Source organism: Narcine bancroftii, chromosome 5 (assembly GCF_036971445.1).
Source record: "Narcine bancroftii isolate sNarBan1 chromosome 5, sNarBan1.hap1, whole genome shotgun sequence".
NCBI lineage: Eukaryota > Metazoa > Chordata > Chondrichthyes > Torpediniformes > Narcinidae > Narcine > Narcine bancroftii.
The window spans coordinates 207644023-207666655 of NC_091473.1; the positions used below are offsets into that span (position 1 = coordinate 207644023).

The 22633-nt window shown below is 46.6% G+C and overlaps 2 protein-coding genes across 16 annotated transcripts in view; one reads left to right on the forward strand and one right to left on the reverse strand.

Moving 5' to 3' along the window:
• Positions 1–1664: 1664 nt before the first annotated feature.
• LOC138764652 (uncharacterized) overlaps positions 1665–22633 on the forward strand; it is a 230124-nt gene continuing 209155 nt past the window's right edge. For 8 of the 15 annotated variants that reach the window (XR_011358251.1, XR_011358247.1, XR_011358249.1 and 5 more), the window contains exons 1-2: positions 1665–8221; positions 11460–11544. The gene's annotated coding sequence lies outside the window, so the exon portion shown is untranslated. Of the gene's footprint in view, positions 8222–11459; positions 11545–13288; positions 15990–22633 lie in introns of those variants that run through there. The other 7 variants (XR_011358248.1, XR_011358259.1, XR_011358250.1 and 4 more) reach the window with 4 other exon arrangements.
• LOC138765494 (immunoglobulin mu heavy chain-like) overlaps positions 12837–22633 on the reverse strand; it is a 39144-nt gene continuing 29347 nt past the window's right edge. Inside the window, exons 9-11 of the mRNA XM_069942523.1 lie at positions 20293–20595; positions 19887–20204; positions 12837–13066 (exon numbers count right to left, since the gene is read on the reverse strand). Of these exons, the coding sequence (XP_069798624.1) occupies positions 12852–13066; positions 19887–20204; positions 20293–20595 (836 nt within the window). The 3' untranslated portion in view covers positions 12837–12851. The remainder of the gene's footprint in view (positions 13067–19886; positions 20205–20292; positions 20596–22633) is intronic.

A 22633-nucleotide genomic window follows, 5' to 3' on the forward strand; every position in this document is an offset into this window, starting at 1 on the left:
TAATTAATTCATTGTTATGTAATTTAATGACTGTTTCACCTTCTATTACCTTCGATTGTTGCATGGTGGTGTTGACTTGTTTCCATGGAAAGTGGATGGAGAATTTGTTTTCATTTGTATAAATGGCTGTGGATCAATTCCCTGAGGCTTGTTTACACATGGGGAAGGTCTTCTCCACCAAGACCTGGTCCAAGGTCATGTTCACCCATCATTTGTTCCTGTGATTTATTGCCCCATAATCTGAATTGGGGCCAGATGGAAAGGATGATGAAATGTACTGTGGGTATGTGAGGAAGGACAGGCAGGGGAGGAGCAGAAATGTCGTCAGTTGGAGTGTTTCAAATGTGTCCAGGGAGTTGTAGCGCTATCGTTAGGATTAATATGCCTTAATTACCTTAAGACATCAACACACCTCACATGTTTCTAGCCCGGTTCCAAGGCAGGTTCTGAGGGAGGAGTTTGGGCAGATCAGCCTTTATAGAGGTTTCCAGGAGGGAGGAATCACAGGTTCAGAGGTGGGCCATAAAATATAAACAATACAGTGGTCGCACCACAGGAATATTAGGAATAAAGGAAACCAATTTATTTAGAGCATGGATTAGAGCATGTGATGTTTTGGCTGTTACAGAGATTTAGATGACGCAAGGGATAGGATGGAAGGTAAGAGTAGGGGTGGGTGGTAGATAGGAAAACAGGTCAGGGATAGCATCACGGCTATGGAAAGGGAGGGCTCTGGAGAAGGAGTGTCTCCTGAGTCAGTGTGAGTGGAAGTCAGAAAGAGAAAGGGAGGAATCAGTGTTCTGGGAGTAGTCTATAGGTTCTCAAATGGTCCCCAAGATCCTGCGGAACAGAGAAGCAGGGAGAACTTGGAATGTTGCAGAAATTACAGGGTTGTTTTTATGGGAGACTTCCATTTCCCAAATATTTACTCAGTATTGGCCGTCTGCACCTGCGCTAGTTAAAAAAGGTTGGTGGCGGACGCCATTTCCAGGGGCTTGTTATCCATTGTATTGTTGAATTTAACTGTAAAACATTCATCAGAGGTTGCCACTTTTGCAGTATGGTTATTCGATGCATCAACAAACATGGTGTCAGAGTCTGAACCTGAAGCCTCCAAGTAAGAATTGAGTAACCAACGCCACGTTTATGACTGCACCATAATGGCAGACTGATTCAGAAGGCCTGACCCGTTGCAGATCTACAAGAAGCTAAACATAACTAATCATTTGTGCTCAGTCCTTCGTCAAGCTCCAAGCTTTCCTTTGCCCATAACTGCTTTGAACGTTAAGAAGACTGATCACGCTTCCCAAAATGTTATCCCATTGGAACTCTGATCACCTGGCCGAGCTCATTTGCCAATACAAGGTTGAGTTGTGGTGATACGACCACTAGCCTACTGCAGGGGGTGATCTCTGTACCTGCAGGAAGACCACCTAAGGGGGCTGACTCCACCTGGCTGGCTGTCAATTAGCCAACCCGAATATAGACCAGAGCTGGACCCTCCTGAGCCAGTCACACGGGGAGCCACCAAGGCATGATGTTCAGACTTTTGCTGGAATAAAACCTGTTGTCCAGTCTTTAGAGTTTTGTACTTTCTTGCCGCTGCCTCAGTGCTCCACAATGTATTCCAATAAAACTTTTAAAGAGTGACCATGGAGAAGTTGACGATCGGGAGCCGAGAGATCGACCCTCAACACCAGGCACGCTTCGAGATCTGGAGGCATGCGAATGAGGCGATCTTCCTAACTCACCCACAAACCAGAAATGGCTCATGATGCTCCACACCAAGCAGGGCCTACGAACTTTCCAGGCCATCAAGGACTGTGCAGACAACGAACCTGCGATGGCTGTCCTGGAGATAGTGTACAAGCCCCAGACAAATGTGTCTACGGCCGGTATCTGCTCAGCATCAGGTCTTAGCAGCCAGGTGAGAAGGCCGATGCCTAAATGGGGGCCCTGTGGGTGATAGCTCACACGTACCTGGCCGAGACGGGATGACAGAAGGGGAAGGGGAACGACTGATCCAGGACACCTGTGTGCGAGGGCTGCGCTCGAGGAGCGCCCAACAGAAGCTGTTGGATGAAAACATCGCCTCACTTGCCAGGACAATGGAGGTAGTCCGCTCCCTGGAGGCTGCAGCTCATCATGCTTAGGCCTTCTATGCCCAACTCCCCCAACCTCTGGTCTGGCAGATGCAGACGACCGCTGTCGCTGAAGGGCTTTACCTGGAGGAGACTATCGCTGCTGCCGGGTTCTGGTGTGGGTCAGACAGGTGATTCCACAAAGGCTGCCCAGCAAGGAACTCGTACTGCTCTCCATGCGGGAAGAAACGTCACTTCGCCCAAGCGTGCCTTTCCAGGCCCGTCGGGAGCGCAGCGGCCCTCCCGAACATCGCCACGTGTGAGCACCGGGCAACGCCATCACTCACCCTGCCACTTCCGCCCACACCGCTGACGTCACTTCTGGCCCACCCACCGACTGGCACTGCTGCCGTGCGCTCACCCCCGGCGCCGCCATCTTCTTCTGCACGACTTGAGCCTCATCGAAGATGTCACTTCCGCTCGTTCAGGTGACGTCACCTCCAACTTCACAGCTGGTCCTGTCGCCTTTCCACGTTGACGCCACGTGTGTCGGGACGATGTGGTCAACATGGGCGCACACCCGATTGAGCAGCATCCGCACCCCATGCCCAGAAAGAAGCCGCTGGCCGCTACTCACCTTATCCATCGAGGAGCAATGATGGAGATCGCTGTCAATGGGAAGATAACAAAATGCCTATCCGATAGCGGAAGGACTGAGAGCATCGTGCACCCGAATGTGGCCCGGACACTAAAGCTCCAAATCTAGCCCACCAACTTTTCTATCGCAGTCCAAGACCACTCTCTCACAGCCTTCAGGCACTGCTCAGTGGATTTGACAGTTGGGTTGCAGGGGGGGGAGGGGAACTTACCAAGATTTCAGGCTCCCACCCCACCCCACCCAAGCTCTGTGCCCCAGTCCTCTTTGGGCTGGACTTCGAATGCCCCCCCCCCCCCGGCTCACAGTCAACAGCATGCACCCCGTGCGACTGCCCCCAATCCACCTACGGCCTCTCCAAGTTACAAGTAACCCCTCCCATTCTGTTCAACTACCTTATGTCAGATTGCAAGCCCTGAGCTGCCATGAATGGGCTCTATTGTGCAGCTGACTGGGCAACCTTTAAGGCAGAAGTGAGGCGGCTTCTGGCAGAAGATATCCTGGAGCCCAGCACCAGCCCATGGAGAGCCCAAGTCCTAGTTGTAAAAGAGGATAGCAAACTGAGGATGGTCATCGATTATAGCCAGACCATAAACCGGTACACCCAACTAGACGCCTACCCCCTACCCTGAATAGCCGACATGGTCATCGAGATAGCCCGCTCTTTGGTTTATTGACAATTGACCTAAAGTCAGCCTACCACCAGCTCCCTATCCATACATGGGATAAGCCATACACTGCCATTGAGGCAGATGGGGGCCTTGAGCTGTTCTGTTGGGTGCCGTTTGGGGTCTCTGTTTTCCAGCAGGAGATGGACCTCACGGTAGACCGGCACAACCTCAGAGAGACCATCCCGTACTTGGACTATGTCACCATCTGCAGCCACGACCACCAGGACCACGTTGACAATCTGGAGAGATTTCTCCGGACGGCCGAGGAGCTTAACTTCATTTACAACAAAGAGAAGTGCGTGTTCAGCACCACCCGCCTCGTCATCCTAGGATACATCATGGAACATGGTGTCGTCAGTCCTGATCCAGAATGCATGTGCCCACTAATGGAAATGCCCCTTCCCCACACACTCAAGGCCCTCCACAGGTGCTTTGGACTTTTCTTCTATTACTCCTAGTGGATCCCCACTGACCCAAGCCATCACTTTTCCTCACCGCACCCCCCGAGTCACAAGAAGCATTTGTCCAAATCAGGCAGGACATCGCTGATGCCACGATGCATGTTGTGGATGAGGACACCCCATTCCAGGTGGAATGCGACGCCTCTGATGTTGCCCTCACGCAGCTACCCTTAACCAAGTCGGGGGCGACTGTAGCCTTTTTCGGCAGGACCCTCCGTGGTTCTGAGCTCAGACACTCCACCATTGAAAAGAAGTGGAAGCAGTCCGCCACTGGTGCTACTACCTGGCAGGCAGGAGGTTCACCTTTCCTCACCGACCAGCGCGCAGTAACTTTCATGTTCAGTACCACCCATAAGGGCAAGATCAAAAATGATAAGATATTGCGCTGGAGAGTCGATCTGGCCACGCTCAGCTACGACATCCAATACAGATCAGCAAAGTTCACCGACTCCCCAACGCTCTGCCCCGGACCTCCACCGTGGTACAATCTGACCAACTGTAGGCGCTGCACGATACCCTTTGTCACCCGGGTGTCACGTGCCTGTACCATTTCATCGTCCCAGAACCTCCCCTTCACCGCACAAGAGGTCTAGTCCATGACTGAGTCATGCGGGGTCTGTGCAAAGTGCAAACGGCACTGATTCTGCCTGCCACAGGCCCACGTCATCAAGGCCACTCAGCCCTTCGAACGGCTGAGCCTCGACTTCAAGGGCCCCCTTCCACGAACAACAGTGTCTACTTCTTTGCGGTCGTAGACGAATACTCCTGTTTTCCCTTTGCCATCCCTTGCCCTGACACCTCTACAGCCACCATTATCAGGGCTCTGACGTAGCTAATCACAATGTTCAGACACCCGACATTCATCTACGCTAATCAGGGGTCTGGCTTCATGAGTGAGGAGCTACGCCAGCATCTAGTATCGTGAGAAATTGTGACTCGTCATACAACTAGTTATAACCCAAGGGTGAAACGTCACAACGGGGTGATCTGTAAGGCAGTCCTCCTGGCCCTGTGGTCCAAAGGCTGCTCTATTGATTACTGGCAAGAGGCCCTCCATGGCATTAGGTCGCTCTTGTGCACAGACCCCTCACGAGCTCCTTTTCTCATTCCCCAGGAAATCAGTGACTGGAATCTCATTCCCAGCTAGGCTCACATCTCCGCGACCGGTGCTCGAGCAGGTGCTCCTCATCCACATCAACTACACTTACGCCTATATTAGGTACCCCATTGGCCATGAGGACACCATCTTGACCAGGGATCTGGCACCAGCGGGGGCCCCAAACCCCCCCCCCCCACCCCAGCATCATGACATCATGATTACCTGACCCAAGCACACCACTCTGGGTAGTCTTGGCCTATCTAGGAGCCAAACCACTCCCTGCGCCCCTCCAGCGAACCCCACTCCAGTTGGACCACACCTACCTCGCCACCCCCTGTTGACAGACGTGCAAATAGACACCACGCTGCCCACACAGACGCCTGCCACGGTTACGCTCAACCCAGCCAGCCTCCGGCAACATCCACATGCTCGCCGACTTTTGACCAGGAACCACGGTTCCAGAGACTCCGATGTCTAAATTTGTAAATATCACCCGGCATCGTTCCACATGCATTCCCCCAGGCCACCTGGCTGGCTGTCAATCAGCTGGCTGACCTGAATAGACCTCCTGGGGGCTGACTCCACCTGGCCAGCTGTCAATCAGCTTACTTGACTATAAACTGAGCTGGTCCCTCCCTGAGCCAGAAGCCTTGAACTGTGTTCAGACTTTTACTGGAATAATGCCTTTCCTCCAATCTTTCGAGTTTTGTGCTTGCTTGCTGCTACCTCAGTGCACCACACCAGTATGACCCTCTTTCTGGTTGGGCTATCCACACACTTGTTAATGAAACTCTCCCACAGTCACGTAACAAATTCTGCCCCACCTAGACCTCTGGTGCTAAGCACGTCCCAGTCAATAATGGTGAGATTAATGTCTCCCACTGTGACAATCCCATTACTTCTGCAGCTTCCTATAAATTTAATCCCTACCTGTTCCCCCTTCCTCCTACTGATTACGGAGAGGCCCACGGTGATTCAGATTTCAGATTTATTGTCAGAGAGTACACACATGACATCACATACAACCCTGAGATTTCTTTTTCCTGCAGGCATGGTAGAATTATCAATAACTGGAAGTGCATAAATAAGGTGTGTACAATCCTTAAATGAGTCTCTGATTGAGTTTGTCATTGGGGAGTCTGATGGTGGAGCGGTAGCGGCTGTTCCTGAACCTGGTGGTGCAAGTCTTGTGGCACGTGTACGTCTTTCCTGATGGCAACAGCGAGAACAGATCGTGTGCTGGATTAAAGCCTGTAGTGAAGCCTTTTCTGTGTTTTGTTTCTGCTTGCTGCACCACAGGGCACCACATGCTGCAACAGTGGGTGGATCACCAGTGGTGGCTACTCGCTTTCTTCAGCAAACACATCCGACCACCCGAGTTGAAGTACAGTGCTTTTGATCACGAACTGCTGGCAATGTACCTGGCCATACGCCATTTCTGGTGCATCCTCAAAGACCGAGTGTTGACGGCCTACAGGGACCACAAGCTGCTGGGTAAAGTCTGGAACCCCTGGTCGGTGAGGCCTTTCATACATCTTTCATACTTTTCATACATCTCTGAATCTACAATGGACATCCGCCACGTAGCGGGGAAGTCCGACTTGGTACCTGATGCACTGTCCAGGCCAACAATTTTCAAGGTGACAGGTGCATCGACACAGCTCAGCTCGCCAGGGACCAGACTGAAGATGCTGAGGCATAGACATACCATACCGCCATCACCAGCCTACAAATTGAAGAGTTTGCACTGGACCCAGGAGGCCCAACATTCCTGTGTGATATGTCTACAGGCTACCCTAGGTCAATCTTGCCCGCAACCTGGAGACAGCAAGTATTCAATCAAGTACATGGACTCTCTCATCCTTCCATCCAGTCAACAGTGTGCCTCATATCGGACAGGTTTGTATGGCATGGGCATCGGCACGAAGTTTCCCTTTGGGCAAAAACCTGTGTACAATGCCAGTGAGCCAAAGTCCATCAGCACACTAAAGGCCCAATGCAACGTTTCCTGCCTGAGGTGGACAGGTTTGACCACATGCACGTGGACATTGTAGGGCCCCTTCCCATCAGCCAGGTGATGAAGTACCTTTTCATCGTGGTTGACCGCTTTACACGCTGGCCAGAGACGGTGCCCTTGTCGGACTGTGACACGGAGACCTCTGTGAGGGCCATTACCTCACAGTGGGTTGCTCATTTTGGTGTCCCTTCCCACATAACTTTGGACCAGGGAGCCCAGTTTACCTCAGGGCGACAATGGCCAAATTCTGCGGCAGCGAGCTATACCACATAACTGCCTATCAACCCCAATCCAATGGGCTGGTAGAGCTGTTTCACCGCCACCTAAAAGCAGCCATCAAATGACAGCTGCATGGGCCCAACTGGATGGATGAACTCCCATGGGTCCTGCTGGGCATCCGCACAGTGCGGCGGAAATGGTCTACAGCGCACCGCTCTCAATCCCAGGCGACGCCCATTTCAGCTCCACGGTACCACCACCGAATACCCTGGACGTCCTACAGCGGCTGAGGAACCACAGCACCTACCCATGTCTGCATCCTACCACCACCCACGGGACGCCAACCAGCCACGTCCCACAAGAACTCAAAGGCACGGATATTGTCTTTGTAAGACACGGCAAACCAGGTACCTCCCTGCAGTGCCCTTACAAAGGCCTTTCAAGATACTGAGAAGGGAGGGGGGTGTATATGCTCTAGAAATTGAAGGCAGGCACGACATGTTTACAAGAAAGCCCACTTGGACTGTTCAGAGCCTTTCCCTGCCTCTACACTATGGCTCTGGGTACACCTGCCAAAGACAATCTCCCAAACCTCACCCAAAGAGGTGTGGGGGTGGGGGGGGGGGGGACAGTGTGTGTAGTGGGCTGGGTTGCTGTAGTGAACAGCCAGAGCAGCAGGGCACAGGGCTTTCCCCCCACCCCCCACCGCGCAGAGGTTCCAGGCTGCAGCAGCGCATTGTCGGGGAACGGCCAAGCCTCACAGCAGTATGATGACATCACTCCTGTGAGCCTGTCTCCTCCCTGAAAAAGGAAGCTGCGTGGTTTGAATAAACGGCAGTTACTGGTTTACTTGCTTGGTGCAGACAGCATTTATTTCAGTAGCTCTGCCTTTGGCAGTGCGACACACAGTCTTTTTTACATGGGGGAGGGACGACTTCTGAGGAAAGATTTTAAACGTACCTGAAGAACAACTTTCTTGCTGTGCATTTGGAACGTGTTGCCAGTGGAAGTGGTAGAGGTGCGTACCATTGTAAAATTTAAAATATCCATATATGTTGGCATATAAGATGGTAATTGAATCTTAAAAATGTCACGCCAAAACCAGGGGTCATCTTGTGCACCAAGAATAATATCTGAACCTTAAAACTCCTACCGTCCTACCAGTAAATAATTTTTTCCTGAACCTTGTGTTTGAGAAGCTGGATTAATAGTAAAGATATATTTAAACAATAAAAATATAATAAACCTGCCAAACAAACCTTACAACAGCACAGAAAAATGAAGTGAACAGCATTAACCAGTGGCTGTTAGCAACAACTGACGATCCATTCGCCCAGTCTGACTACCATTGACTTAAAACATCCTGTTAAAGGAGACAATGGTGGTTTCTTTTAAAATATGTTAATAAAATTTAAACCTTTGCTGGGTAATATGCTTTTAAAATATTGTTTCAGCATTACTCCTCTGGTCAGTGGTATGTTTGGTCAAGGACTATTGGGCAATAAGCCCTCAGTGGAAAGTGCCAGACTTGAAGTTGTCTTGTATGCTACCTCGACACCAACATTTTAGGTGGAAATACTGGGGGTTATCTGATACATGACTCGTCTTATATGCTGACATATATGGTTCTCAGAAAGTGTGTGGACAAGAAATTCTTTGATGGATATGGCTGAATATAGGAACATTGGAATAAATGGGGCAGACAATTGGGTCGGCAGGGCTAAATTGGGCATTGAAGTCTGTTTCAGTGCTTTAAAGCTCCATGACTCTGTCTTGCTTGTGAAATTCTAGGGTGAACGATTTGATTTGCATATTTTGGAATAGAAAGGTATGTTTGGTACATCAATTCAATGTCATCCTTCGAATCATTTGGAACAGTCACGTTGCCCCTCTTAATTCATCTAAATTCCCTCTCAGTTGCCCATCATCCTTCACTGATTCTTCTTGGTTCAAGATATAATGTACAGAATCAAATTAGCTGGCAGCAGGTCTCTGGTTTATGTGGGAGGAAATCGGGGCAACTGGTTAACCCTCACACAGTCACATGCAGATTCCACCCAATTCGCACTCAGGGTCATATCTGAATCCAGATGACTGCATCAGCCACTGCAACTCAATCCTGGGACGGTCCCTTCTTTGAGAATCTCCATCCTGGAAAATTCCAATCCTATGACACATCGTCTTGGGAATAATCTCACCCCCGTGAGACTCCATCCTGAGAATAATCCTCCCCTGTCCAACGCCATCTCAGTACACTCGCATGCTGTGAAATTCCATGCTAGAAATATTTGATTTTGCAGAGGACTGGATGACTCGACCTGTCAAGTCGGTGGTGATTCACAGATCATTCCTTTCTGTTGCTTTCTCCCTTCTATTTCCCGTTCACTGTTCTCTCTCCCACTCTCCAACAACCCCTCACTGCTCTGGCATTTATCTGAATTGGCATCAATTTTCTATCACCAATGAGCCCACCAGCATATCTTGGAGATCAATTCTGCACAGTTGGGGAATAAAGGGTCCTGGGGTAAGTTGGAAAGTGAAGTCCATGCCTGATCAGCCATGATATATGTAAATGGCAGAGCATTCTCGACGGGCTGGATGGCCTGATCCTGCTCCAGTTCTCATGTGTGAAGATCCTTCAGCATCCAGGAAAACAATAACATCACGTGGAGAATGTGTGGAGAAAAATTCAAAGTCTCTTGGTCACTGAAACTGTGCCACAGCAGCACTAACTGCTGCAGTGCTCTGCGCCTACTCTGTGAATTCTATCTGCCCTTTGAACCTCCAACTGGGAATATCCCCATCATGTGAAACACCCTGGTGACAATATCCCTGCTTTGTGAAATTCCACCTGCATGGAAAAACACCAATTCCTCCAATTTACTGCCTCCCTCCTCCCTCCCTCCCCACTGTGGACTGGGCAGAAGTTGATTTTCACAACTTGGCTCCACTTTGTACAAACAGAGTGTCTGATTCATTGGCTGAGAGGAGCTGAAACACAAAAACAGGAAACAGAATTTGAGGCCATATTTGTGAGCAAGGATGTCTTTAAAATACACCGGAAGATTAGCCGTTCTTATGCACAGTGGGAGAGGAGATGGCAGGTCAATGTTCAGAGCTGATACTTGTGGAGAGGAGCAGAGGCCAGTAGCCTGGTAAGGTCCTTCTTTGTTCCACTTCCTGGGTTTGTCGATGGCTAAATTATGAGGGTGGGAGGGAGTCTGGTTGCTCAGTGACAGGTGTTGTTTGTTGGCTGCTGACACCACGCTGCTGTGAAAGATGGAAGGAAGTTGACAAAGTGTCATAGGTGCACAAGGTGGGGAGGGGTGGGGAGTGAGAGGGAGGACATTGGGGAGAAATCTATTATTAACCAGGAAAAAAACGGAGGAAACGTACAAAAAGGAGTGATTTGAAGTGGAAGGCAGAGGGGAGCTGAGTGCATGGATCAGGAGAGAGAAAGAGGGAGCACGAGGAAGTGGAGGGAATGAAGGCGTAGAATGGCAGATACACCAACATGATTTTTAATTTACTGGATGTCATAAAGAAACTGCATGATTTGGGCACAAGTTCCAGTCAAACAGCAGCTGGGAGGTCAAAGTTCATTCCATTAAATGTGTGGAATGAAGGGCCTGTGTCAGTGGTTTTGACATTTTAAAAGAAATTGGATTTTAAATCTGACACTGACAGGCTTCAGTGACGATTATCTGCTGACTTTACCTGGCCTGATCTGTACATGACTCCAGACACCGCAGTGCAGTAGCTGATCGTTTGCTGTGAACTGGCACAGTGAGCCACCCAGTTCAAGAGCCATTAGGGATGGAAACAAATACTGGACCTCTCCACATCTTATGAATGAAGAAATAAATGTCACGCATTTTTATACTGTGATATGACTGATCCACCTCGATGTTTTCTTCTATGTTGGGGCGGAATGGTCGGCGGAGTGATTAGCTCAACTCTATTGTGGCACCAGTGGCCTGGTTTGACTCCGGCACTGTCCGTCAGGAGTTTGTATGTTCACCCCACATCTTTGTGGGGTTCCTCCGGGTCCTCTGGTTTACTTGCACCCTTCAAAACATGTGGATGTTTAGCAATAACATAAGGGGTACCGGAAGTGCCTGTTTCCGTGCTGTCCTTATGTTTAAATTTAATAGATCTATCCCATTGGATTGGGATTGATTCCTGATCTAAATTGCAATGTAATTAATTCATTGTTATGTAATTTAATGACTGTTTCATTGTTTCCATGGAAACAGGATGGACAAATTGTTTTCATCTGTATAACTGGCTGTGGATGGTTTACCCATGGGGCAGGTCATCTCCACCAAGTCCTGTTCCAAGGTCAGATTCACCCTTTGTTTGTTCCTGTGATTTATTCCCCCAGGATCTGAGTTCAGGCCATAATCCACACCCACCTGCTCTGCACTTTGGGTTTTGGGGACTGAGATTCTCTCCCAATAGGTTATTTTTGGTGCAGTCTCTCAAATCTTATCCAGGTATAAATTATGAACCATGGGCATTTGTCTGGGGTCACATTGTGAATTTGATCCTCTTCATTTTCTAAAATAACTGATATTCTTGTATGAATTGTTTCTCATACATGGGAATCAGACCATTCTCCAAGATAAAACATATGTCCCTCATGACGTTGGATGAGGAGATTAATTATATTCACATCATTAAAATCATGTTGCCTTGCCCTGTGCTAACTGATCTCTATCTGTAACGTTGCTCTTATACTGTGTTTTACTTGCTGTACAATCTACGAAATGACCAGCTGGACTGTTTGCAAAAAAAGCTTTCTCAGTGCACTTCAGGGCATGTGCCAATAAAGTAACTTGTGTCTTCATAATTAACTGTGCCATCTGGCCCTAGGCCGGGGTCTGCTGTTTCCTGTTATCTGCAATTTCAGAGGTGACCCCATGACTAGGTGTATTCTTCCCGTATCTCATCCTGGTGCATTCATTTCCAAAATGCCTGCCCCTTGGACTTAGTTCACTTGCATCAGATGCTGGTGTTTATTACCCACATATGTGTGATGTCCTGCTCTATTCTTGGTTGCTATTAATCCTGACGCTGTCCATGCATTGTCGTGCTCTCCTCAGCGTCCTTCTTGGGATGCAATGCCCCGATGTTTCCACTGTGGGAAATCCCTTATGAATGTGAGCAGTGAGAATGTGATGACATTCAAACATTACAAGCTGCAAATCTCTGTGATATTTGTTCTGGGGGGTGTCCACTTGCTAGCTGGAAATGGTGGTAGGTGAACTAACTCCCAGATGTGGTGAGGGAATTAAGATGGGACAGGTATTTTTTTTTCACTTTAATCATCCATTTTTTAATATATCTGATTTTAAATCAAAACATACACTCCAGCAAAAAACTGAAAAATAAGCCACAGGCAATGATTTCAACAACAACTTATTTACAAAAGTCGACATACCAAGACCCCAAGCACTGACCCACCCTCCACCACGTTGCTTCAAACTCCTCTCCTGTCCCCAGATCACTTTCCTGCTCCACAATATCAATACACCCTCTCCCTCTGCCCTCTTCATTGTCACTGGCCCCACTTGCATTCCCAAAAATTAAACCTGCCTGCCTCTCCCCACCCATCCACTGTCACACACCCTGACATTTTCCCACTGCTATGACCCCTCCTGTCCCTCCCTCCCTCTCCCAACCCAATTCTTTTCCAGGATCCCCAGTGCATAGAAAGGTTTATTTCCTGAAATGAGCGTTGCAGTGCAGTAGCCTAGGATTGCTGAGGGAATGAGAGGGAGAATCCATTTCGGAACATCAGCAGCTTCACCGGGATTTCCTGACGGAAGGTGGTGCGTGTATCCGTTGGTCATTGCTGTACCTGGAATGTGGACAGAGAAGTGAGATATTGTGTTTTGTAAGAGGCAGCACAGACCATGACCTGGAAGGATGGGTAAAATAAATAAAGGGGACTGTCCTTATTCGAGGAGACGGACCCTCCGAGACGGGTGGTTCCCCCCTTTTCTAGGACCCTCCTGGTTAAGGGGTCTGTCACACTTGCAGATAATGGATCCCATGGGAAAATGGTCTATTTTTCTTCTAGGAGATGGTTCCTCACGGACAGGTGGTCTCTCAACATTCTCTGAGGAGGTCCCTAAAGGAGCAGCAGTCTGAAGCCCAGTTGGGGTCTGAAGTGAGATCTGCCCTCGGGCTCAGGTTTTCGGAGCAGAGATCTTCCTTGTTCACATGAACACAACTCTTGTTTGATTTCAATGCTGGAGCCCAGGATCATTGTCCCAAACACTCAGCAACGTTCTGTCACATTTGCTATGTCAAAGCCCAGTAATGTCCCAGGGTTGTGCAGGCCCCCCGACTGCATCCGCTGTTGATTGTGCTATAGTTGGGATTCGAAAATCCGAGAACACAATGTAGTGAGAAATGGAAGCTGGGCTTCATGGGTTATCTCTGATATTGGTCATTTGGTTACCTTGACCACAGTGACAAAGGTGCTGTAGAGGAAACTGATAATGAACAGAATGGCGAAGGCAGCAACTGTAAGCACGTTGTCATCTCCATCCAACTCTCCTGGTTCTTCCTTTCCTTCCTCTCCTATCAATTCAGTGCAGGCTTCTGCAGTGATCAAGAAAGCAGGAAAGTTAGTTTCCCACATATGTTTCATGAAGACCAACAACGTCTCAATAAAATGAAGACAGCAAGAGGACATGAGCCATTTCATGAGGTTGTGGATGATCTGGAACCAATTGTGTTATCTGACTTTACCATTAAAACCTTGGGTCAGCAAAAATTCCAGAATCTCAGTGTGAAAATAACCTTTGGATCTAGCATCGATTGCGTCCTTGTAAAACGGTGTGAACATATCTGTAAAACTCTTCCCTCCAAAATGTCTGAGGGACAAATGTGAGACCTGAATTGCATTAAAGTGAGAAAAAAGTTGCAGGACTGACATTCACTTTTTTTGGAGGATGGAGTTCTCTGTTCAGACAAAGTTCTGAACCTTAGAGCGATGAAAAAACATGAGCAAGTTCAAGGTGGAACTTTGGCCCAGTCACTGTTCCCACTCATTGCTGAATGAAGCACAATATCTTCTCCAAAAGCAGGGCAGGCATTCTCCACATGAAGAAGCAGCTATTTCAAAGGATATGGAGTTTGTTCTCTGTTATTTCAACCTACAATTCATTGGCATATTCCAGGGGTCCCTGGAGGTACTTTCTGGAAGCAGGTTTGCATTCACGACAAGTGCAGCTTCTGAAGTACCATGGAAGCTTATGGAATTCTGAAGACACAGCCTGTTGAATGACTTGAATTACAAAATTACCTGGGAGGGTAACAGAGCCAGGACAGTAACTGTGGTTTTGGAAACTGCGCTTACTCGGTCTATAACTGATAACACCGAGTGGCTGTTTGAATCACTTCCCATCCAGCAGCCGATGACGAGCCGGCTCCTAGAAAGGCAGGACGCTGCTGAACAAAATTTTGATTTGCCTGTATTGTTGAATGACAGAATCCCAGTGGACACTCATTATGATTACTCCATTAACTTTGTTTTTACCATATGGTTTTCAGCGAATTCCGGAACCATAAATGGAACGAGAGAGTGGCGACCTTTTGCTATGCCTGGATAGCATGCAAAACAGTTTTTAAACTGCATCTTGGTGCACAGAACAATAAAAAATACACGAAATCAATGAAACAAAAAAAAATAATGTCTTCTAATTATCTCTGTCATTTTCCTTTAACATCCTGAAAACATTGAATGTGTCTTCCTTCAGCTTTCCAGATTTCAGAGAATACACCATCATTTAACTATCTCACCTTGTAATTTACCCGTGAGGGTCCAGGTCTGTCCAGCTGGAATTTCCTGTCCTGGTTGTGGTATCCAAACTGCTCAGTACTGTACACGTGTTCTAACCTACAGCATAACTCTCCCCCTTGCTGTCCTGTCCTCCTGATATAAAGAAATTGAGCCTGTTCACTATTCAACAAGATTATGGGTGATCTGGACCTGGAATTAGTTCCAAATACCTGCCTGTTCCCCATAACCCCCTTGATTCCCCCACAATGCAAAACTCTGTCTTGAATATATCTAATGAGCAGGTCTCTACAACTTCCTTGGGCAGAGAATTCCACCGATTTTCTGTGCTCTAGGAAAAGCAGATCCTCATTATCAATTACAACCTTGGATGGCATTGAGTTTGATTTTTTCTTTCCTTTTTTTCTCTTTCTTTACTTTTTATGCAACTCTTTGTACAAATACATATTGGACTGGGAGTTAAGAGTAAGTATTATTGTCATAATATATGCTTTAACCTCAAATGTGTAATAGTCTCAAGCAATGGATTTATTATATATTTGTTTTTTCTGACAAAACAATAAAAATAAATTTAAAAAGACAATATATCTTATGAGTAGATCTTCACAACTTCCTTGGGCAGGGAATTCCACTCTCGACACTCTCTGAAAAGCAGATCCTCATCATCTCTCTCCTAAATATATTCCCCCAAGTCTTCATGAGATGTTCCTTGTTCTAATTTCACCTGCCAGAGCAGGAACTTATCTATCTCTGTTATCTATCTCTTTTAGAATTTTGCACATTTCTATAAGATCCCCTCTCATTTTTCTTAATACCAGTGAATACAATCCTCTCTGTAAAAGGGAGTTAATCCTCAGTGGCTGGCACGACGTAACAAACACAGATAGATGTTTCATACCTTTGTTGTGAACATCTTGAATATTGTGTGTAACTGTGGTTGGTTAAGTATTAAATGTGGAGGGGGTAAGGTGGCGATGGGGGGGGGAGAGTGTGAAAGGGATCGAGAAAGCTTGAACTCCTCAGAAATTCTTGTATTGAATTGATAATTTTTAACTGTAATCAATGTTGATATTGTCAACATTAACATCGATAAGATGGATAATTGTTTAAGTCTAGAAAATTATAAATAGAATATTAAAGAAAAGAGTTAATCAGCACTTCTATCTTTAAACCATTCTCCCGAATCTTGAGGTTAGGGCCCCCCCCAATCAGTGGAAATAAATTTCCTGCCACATCTGATCTATCCCTTTCATAATTTTACCTTTCTGTATGATCCCCTCTGTTAGGTCTGCTTTGTTCATGAATGAGTGAGTCAAACACCAGACTGAGTCAAAATCAAGGTTCTTTGTTCTTTATTGCCGGATTGTAACACTTGCAACTAACAGTGTTAGTTGGAGAAGGCGCATTCTGCCATTATCAGCAAGTGGTGTTTTTTATATACCTTAGGATACGTACTTAGTAAATTATCATACCATGACATTGTCCAATGAATAAACTGTTGCTATCCTTCTCTGCTAGTTTCCTGCACATCAATTTGTCATCCCCACTCTTATCTTGAGAGTACAAGGTTACAACTGCATCTTGTTACGGCCCAGCACTGGGTGACTCCTTCTACATTCCCAGCTCATGATGTTTTTACCTAACACCTCTCATTCTTCTTAATTCCAGTGACTATATTCCCAGCGACTCAATCTCCCCTTACAGGATGAACCTTTCTTTGCTGGAATCAACCTGATGAACCACTGCTTCCTATCCAGTATATCCTTCCTTCTCACATATGGAGACTCAAACTCCAGGTGCAGCTTCACCTGAACCCTGTTCAGCTCCAGCAGATCCTACCTCTCTTCAATTCAATCCCTCCGGAAGTGAAGGCCCACATCCCATTTCCCTTCTTCATTACCTCTTGCATCTGCAAATTAACCTTTGTGATTCATTCGCAATCATTGCCAACTCCCTCTGGATCAGAACATACGGTAAATATTCACCATTAAAAAAAATAACCTGATCTATTATTTTCTTCCACCGTGAATGATCTCAGATTTTACAACTTGACAGACCCTTCTCCACTCATTAGTCTGTCTTTCTCTTCAGACTCTGCATTCTTTCCACAATTTTTCTCCTGTATATATGGATGACATGGTTAGCATAGCAATCAGCACAATGCCTTTACAGCGCCAGCGATTGTGACCGGAGTTAAAATCCCGGGCTGTCTGTATGGAGTTTTCATATTCTCCTCATGTCTGCGTGGATTTTTCCTGGGGGATCCAGTTTCTTCCCACTGTTTGAAACCAGAGGTGAGGGTTCATTGGGTGTAAATTGTGTGCCAAGGGCTTGTGGCCGAAATGGCCTGTTTCTGCAATGTTTTATTCTTACAGCAAGCTGGGGAACTTTTACATCACGAGTGCCCTCACCACATCTAAAAGTAAAGTTGTTCACCCCTTCTGTCATGTACCTGAGTCTGTTCAGAAGGCTCTAACATGTTACTCTGTTTTTGCTTCCACCACTATCCCTGTTCCAGGCACCAACCACCGTCTGAGTGAAAGATCTTGCTAAAACTTGCTCTTGTTCGGGTTAAACACGTTCTCTTGTGTGTTACATGTTTAGCTTTGGGAAAAGACAATGACAGTCTACATTCTCAATGCCATTCATGATTCTATTTGCATGCAGTTCTCCAAGTGACTCCAACCTGACTTATATAGCAGCCACATGTCTTGCTCACTTTGGTACTGAATGCCCCACCAGAAGAAGACAAGCAGACCACACCCCTTCTTCAGCACCTTCGGTACTTTTCAAGGAGCTGTGGATCCCAGATCTCTTTGCACATCCATGCTTTGAAGAGTCCTGCCATGAACTGACTTTCCAAAGTTCAAAAACTCACATTTGTCTGGATCAAACTCCATCTGCCATTTCTCTGCCCATATCTGTAACTGATTTACATCTGTTATATTCTTTGTCCACAACTCCACAGAATCATCTCCAAATGTACTGACCCACACACGTACATTTTGATCCAGGTCATTTATGTACACCACAAACAAAAGGATTCCCAAGACCTTTCCCTCTGGAACACCATGGGTGACGGGCTTCCACAACCACCTTCACTTTTCAAGGGGCCAGACACTTCTGAATCCATACTATCATTCACTGTCGATTTAATGCATCCTATCTTTCTGGATCAGTCTATTGTGAGGGACCTTCTCAAATGCCTCATTGAAATTCATGAGGTCAAGATCCAGTGCCCCACCCTCATCGACCATCTCTGTTACTTCTTCAAAAAATATCATTCACATAATTAAGACATGATCTACACCACGTAAAGCCAAGTTGATCTGACCATGATGCTCAAAATGTGCACATATACACTATCCTCAAGTCTCTTTTGGTGAGGTTCCCACCACAGATTGGATGTTACTGGAGTATAATTTCCTGGAATACCCTTATTTCCCTTCTTGGCCACTCTCTACAGAAATAATTAGGGGAAAAAGTGTGGAGCGTATCACCAGTCCAGAAATAACATCTTATCTCCAAATGGACCATAACATTGCTTGTGTTTGTCCTTTTGCAAAGAACACAAAACTCTGTGAATTGGATCAGGACTGGTCTCTCAGCTGCAGTCACTTGAGAACAAATAGTGAATTAGGGCTTCTGCAGAATGTTACATTCACAACGCTGTTCAAATTGTGAACCATGTGATCAGATGCTGTTCTCCATACAAGGAAGAGTGACATTCTGGAGATACCCTCTCTTTCCTCAATGGAATTAATTGGTGGTGCAATCATGACCTGGATTTCCTGGACTCTAATACTAAAGGACAGCATGCCTGTGGATGGATGTACATCACGCCAATGCAAACCGACTCCAACTGAGTTTCATTGAAGCGTTGAAACTTCGTGATGGACCTCTTCTCCAGTGTTGACAAAAACCTGAACAAATACAAGTACTCAGCCTGACTCCACCCATCTGCAGTGAGTCAGCCAAATAAACCTTTGACCCTGTTCCTCTTCGGCCCAAGTCTTCACGTCCCAGGTTACCCTGAACTGCTCAAAATCAATGAGGGCCAGCTCACACAAAGTGGCCATCATCCTCTTCCTTCAGTTGTGCTGACAGACAGACTTGCCCAAAGTTCCTGAGAAACTAGTGTCCAAACCTTGATCTTGCCACCATTATGTCATCTTTCTTTCATCGGGTGAGACTGTTGCTTATCGGACCAGCATTTATTGTTCTGCTCCAGTGACTGACTTGCCAGGCCTATCAGAGACACTGATGAATTTGGTGAGTGACTGAAGGCGAAAGAGTGCAAAAGGCAGGTGAACTTTACAAAAGGTCATCAGTGAACCTGTTAATCTTCTGTTCCTTTCCCAGTTTCACCCTCACTTCGACTGCCCACAGCAACTCATATCCTGCTATTGCTTTCTAGTTTAAAATCCTGCACTGTCCCTTCAAGTTGTGCGTCGAAGCCATTCTCCAGAGGCTGTTGAGCATAACCAAGCGTTGCCCTCCTCTGTGTTGGGCTATTGAGGTGTTCGACAAGATGTGGTGGAGGCAGATACAATTGGGTCTTTTAAGAGACTTTTGGAAAGGTACATGGAGCTTAGAAAAAAGACCTATGGGTAAGGCTGGTCATTTCTCAGGTAGGGACATTATTGGCACAATTTAGTGGGCCGAAGGGCCTGTGTTTTAATGTAGGTTTTGTATGTTTTTCTGTGAAATTGTATCAATGAATATATTTGCTTCTGTTCTATGCATTCAGGTTATCAGCTCCCTCACATAAGCACAACAATGCCTCATCGATCTTTCAGTGAACTAACTTGGCCCCAGTTTGTGGCATAGAGAAAGGTGTTTAAGATTAGGGTGAATCCCAGAACCGTACCTTGCATGTTTTTCACCTCCCGGCTGATACTGGTGTTGGAGGGGGGATGAGACACTATACAGCTGAAGACTGAGCCTTTCTTCCACTCATCTGTCCTCACTGTCAGGAAGTGGCTGGCACTGAAAGTGCCCACCTGCTCCAAAGCAGTCCGTGTAGTGGGGGTGTTGGAGGAGATCAGGGAGCTGTCTTTCTCCCAGGTGACATTTATGAGGTCCGGGTAGAATCCAGAGACCACACACTCGAGGGTGGCCGTGATCCTACTCTTGGTATCGTCATGTGTTGGCGGCAGCAGACGGACCTCAGGCCCTTTGATCTCGACTGGAACAGACGAGCAAAGAAAGGAGACGTCAACATTTTTACTCAAGGTCACAGATGTTGTCCATCTAATCACTGATCTTTTGCCCACCTTTGGTACTTTGTGTCTGTGCTGAGACTGGCGAGGACGAAGAAGATCCTTGGGTGGAACAAGTGTACACTGCCCCACTGTACCACTCCTCCACACTGGTCTGAAATTGGCTGATCACTGTGCTTTGTGTCCCTTCCTCTCTCGGTTGTTGGGTCACATTTCCTTTCATTTTCTCCCTTCCGCTCACCTGCCAGTATATTTGGACCTGGCTCAGATCAGCACCCACAACCAGGCACACCAGAGTAGCGCTCTTGTTGATCCAAATCTCTTCAGTGGATGGATTTTGTAAAAAGATGGATAATTCTGCAGGTGAGAAATAGAAAACTTACAAACTGGACTATGTCTGGTGTCAGCGGGCTTCTCCACTTCGGCCCAGACTTGAATGACAGCTGCATCTGCAGTGAACTGAACATTAGAATGAAACCATCTTTTCTGACTGCCTTGACTGAGTAAACGGAATTGAACACCAGGAACTCATATCCTTGGGAACCTGTCGGCTTTTGACAGGGACAGTGAGATAGTTGTAAACTGAATGGCATTTAGTTGCTGCAGGGTCAACAAGTGCATTCACCTGGATGTGAGATGCAGTTTCTGACCAAAGGAAACATTGCACAAATTCATCTTGCCTTGGTGCCTCTGTGGGACTGTGGACCACTTATTGACATTGTGCCTACTGAATCAGCGAGGCCTCTCCTCTCTGTTCAGACTGAACCTGGGATTCTTCTGGTATGAAAACATTGGTGCTGACATTCAGATCTTCCTTGACCATGCCTCTTGCCATCTCAGTATGTTTGACCAAATCAGTGCTTGGAATATTACAATTTTCTGCAGCGTGGGAGTGTGGCAACTTTTTGTGACCTGCTTCAAATATCTTTAACAATATTTCTGGGCACCAATTAATTCCTGGACATACCAGATGACAGGTGTGTACGTATGAAGCAGGAGCAAAGGTCGACTATTTGGCCTGTGATACCTGCACCCTCAACCAATAAGATCATGTCGGATCAGTTCCACATACCTGCCTTTCACCCATTAGCCCTGATTCCCCAACAATGCAAAAATCTATTGAACTGTCTTAATTACATCGAATGAACAAGTCTCCAAAACTGCCCAGGGCAGAGAATTCCACGGATTCGCTACTTGATGTGAAAACCACTTCCTCATCATCTCAATCCTAAATATATTCCTATCCCTTTCCGATTTCAAATTTCCTCATAATATTTCTGTAAGACTCCTTCTCATTCTTCTCTCTTCCAGCGTGTATAGTCCCAAGCAACTCAATCTCCACCCCTAGTTTTCCCTCCATTATCTACAGACTCAACCTGATGAGCCTCCTTTGCACCGCTTTCTGCCAGGATAACATTTCTCACGTAAGGAGACCAGAACCTTACCCAATACTCCAGCGGCGGCCTCACCAATAGCCTGTCCAGTTGCAGCAGAATCTCCCTGTTCTTCATTTCAATCCCTCCAGCAATGAACCCGCATCCCATTGACCTTCTTAATGACCTGTTGTACCTTAACACCAAGCTTCGGCGATTCATGCACAAGCACTTCCAAGTCCATCTGCACAGCAGTATGCTGCAAACGTTAACCATTTAAAGAATAATTTGATCAACTATATTTTTCTTCCACTGTGAATGACCTTGGTCATAGCAGGGTCTGTGAGATAGTTGCAAGCTGAGTGACCTTTAGCTTCCCTAATGCAATAAGTGCAATCTCCAGCAGATGTAGTTTCTGGACTGGCTACCATGTGACTCTAGAACCATGTGACTGTCCTCAGAATGAACAACAGCAAGTGCTCACCTCAAGGATAGGTCAGGGTGGGCATGAAATGATGACCTTGCCACTGAGGTCCAAATGGTGTGAATGATTCAAATGGTTTTAATCACATTTTTGAGAAGCTGACCTCAGTCTTGGGATCAGGTTTTTATGTGAAATACTTGCTATGTTTGGTGCACCAAGGAACATAAGAATTGAGCCTGTTCCACCATTCAACAAGATTATTGCTGATCTGGTCCTAGAATTAGTTCCAAATACCTACCTGTTCCCCATAACCCCCTTGATTCCCCCACAATGCAAAACTCTGTCTTGAATATATCTAATGAGCAGGTCTCTACAATTTCCTTGGGCAGGGAATTCCACCGATTTTCTCCACTCTCAGAAAAGCAGATCCTCATTATCAATTACAACCTTGGATGTCATTAGGTTCGATTTTTTTTCTTTCCCTTTTTTCTCTTTCTTTATTCTTTATGCAACTCTTTGTACAAATTCATATTGGATTGGGAGTTAAGAGCAAGTATTAAAAAGGGCACAAGGTGTAGGCCAAGCAACTATAGGCTAG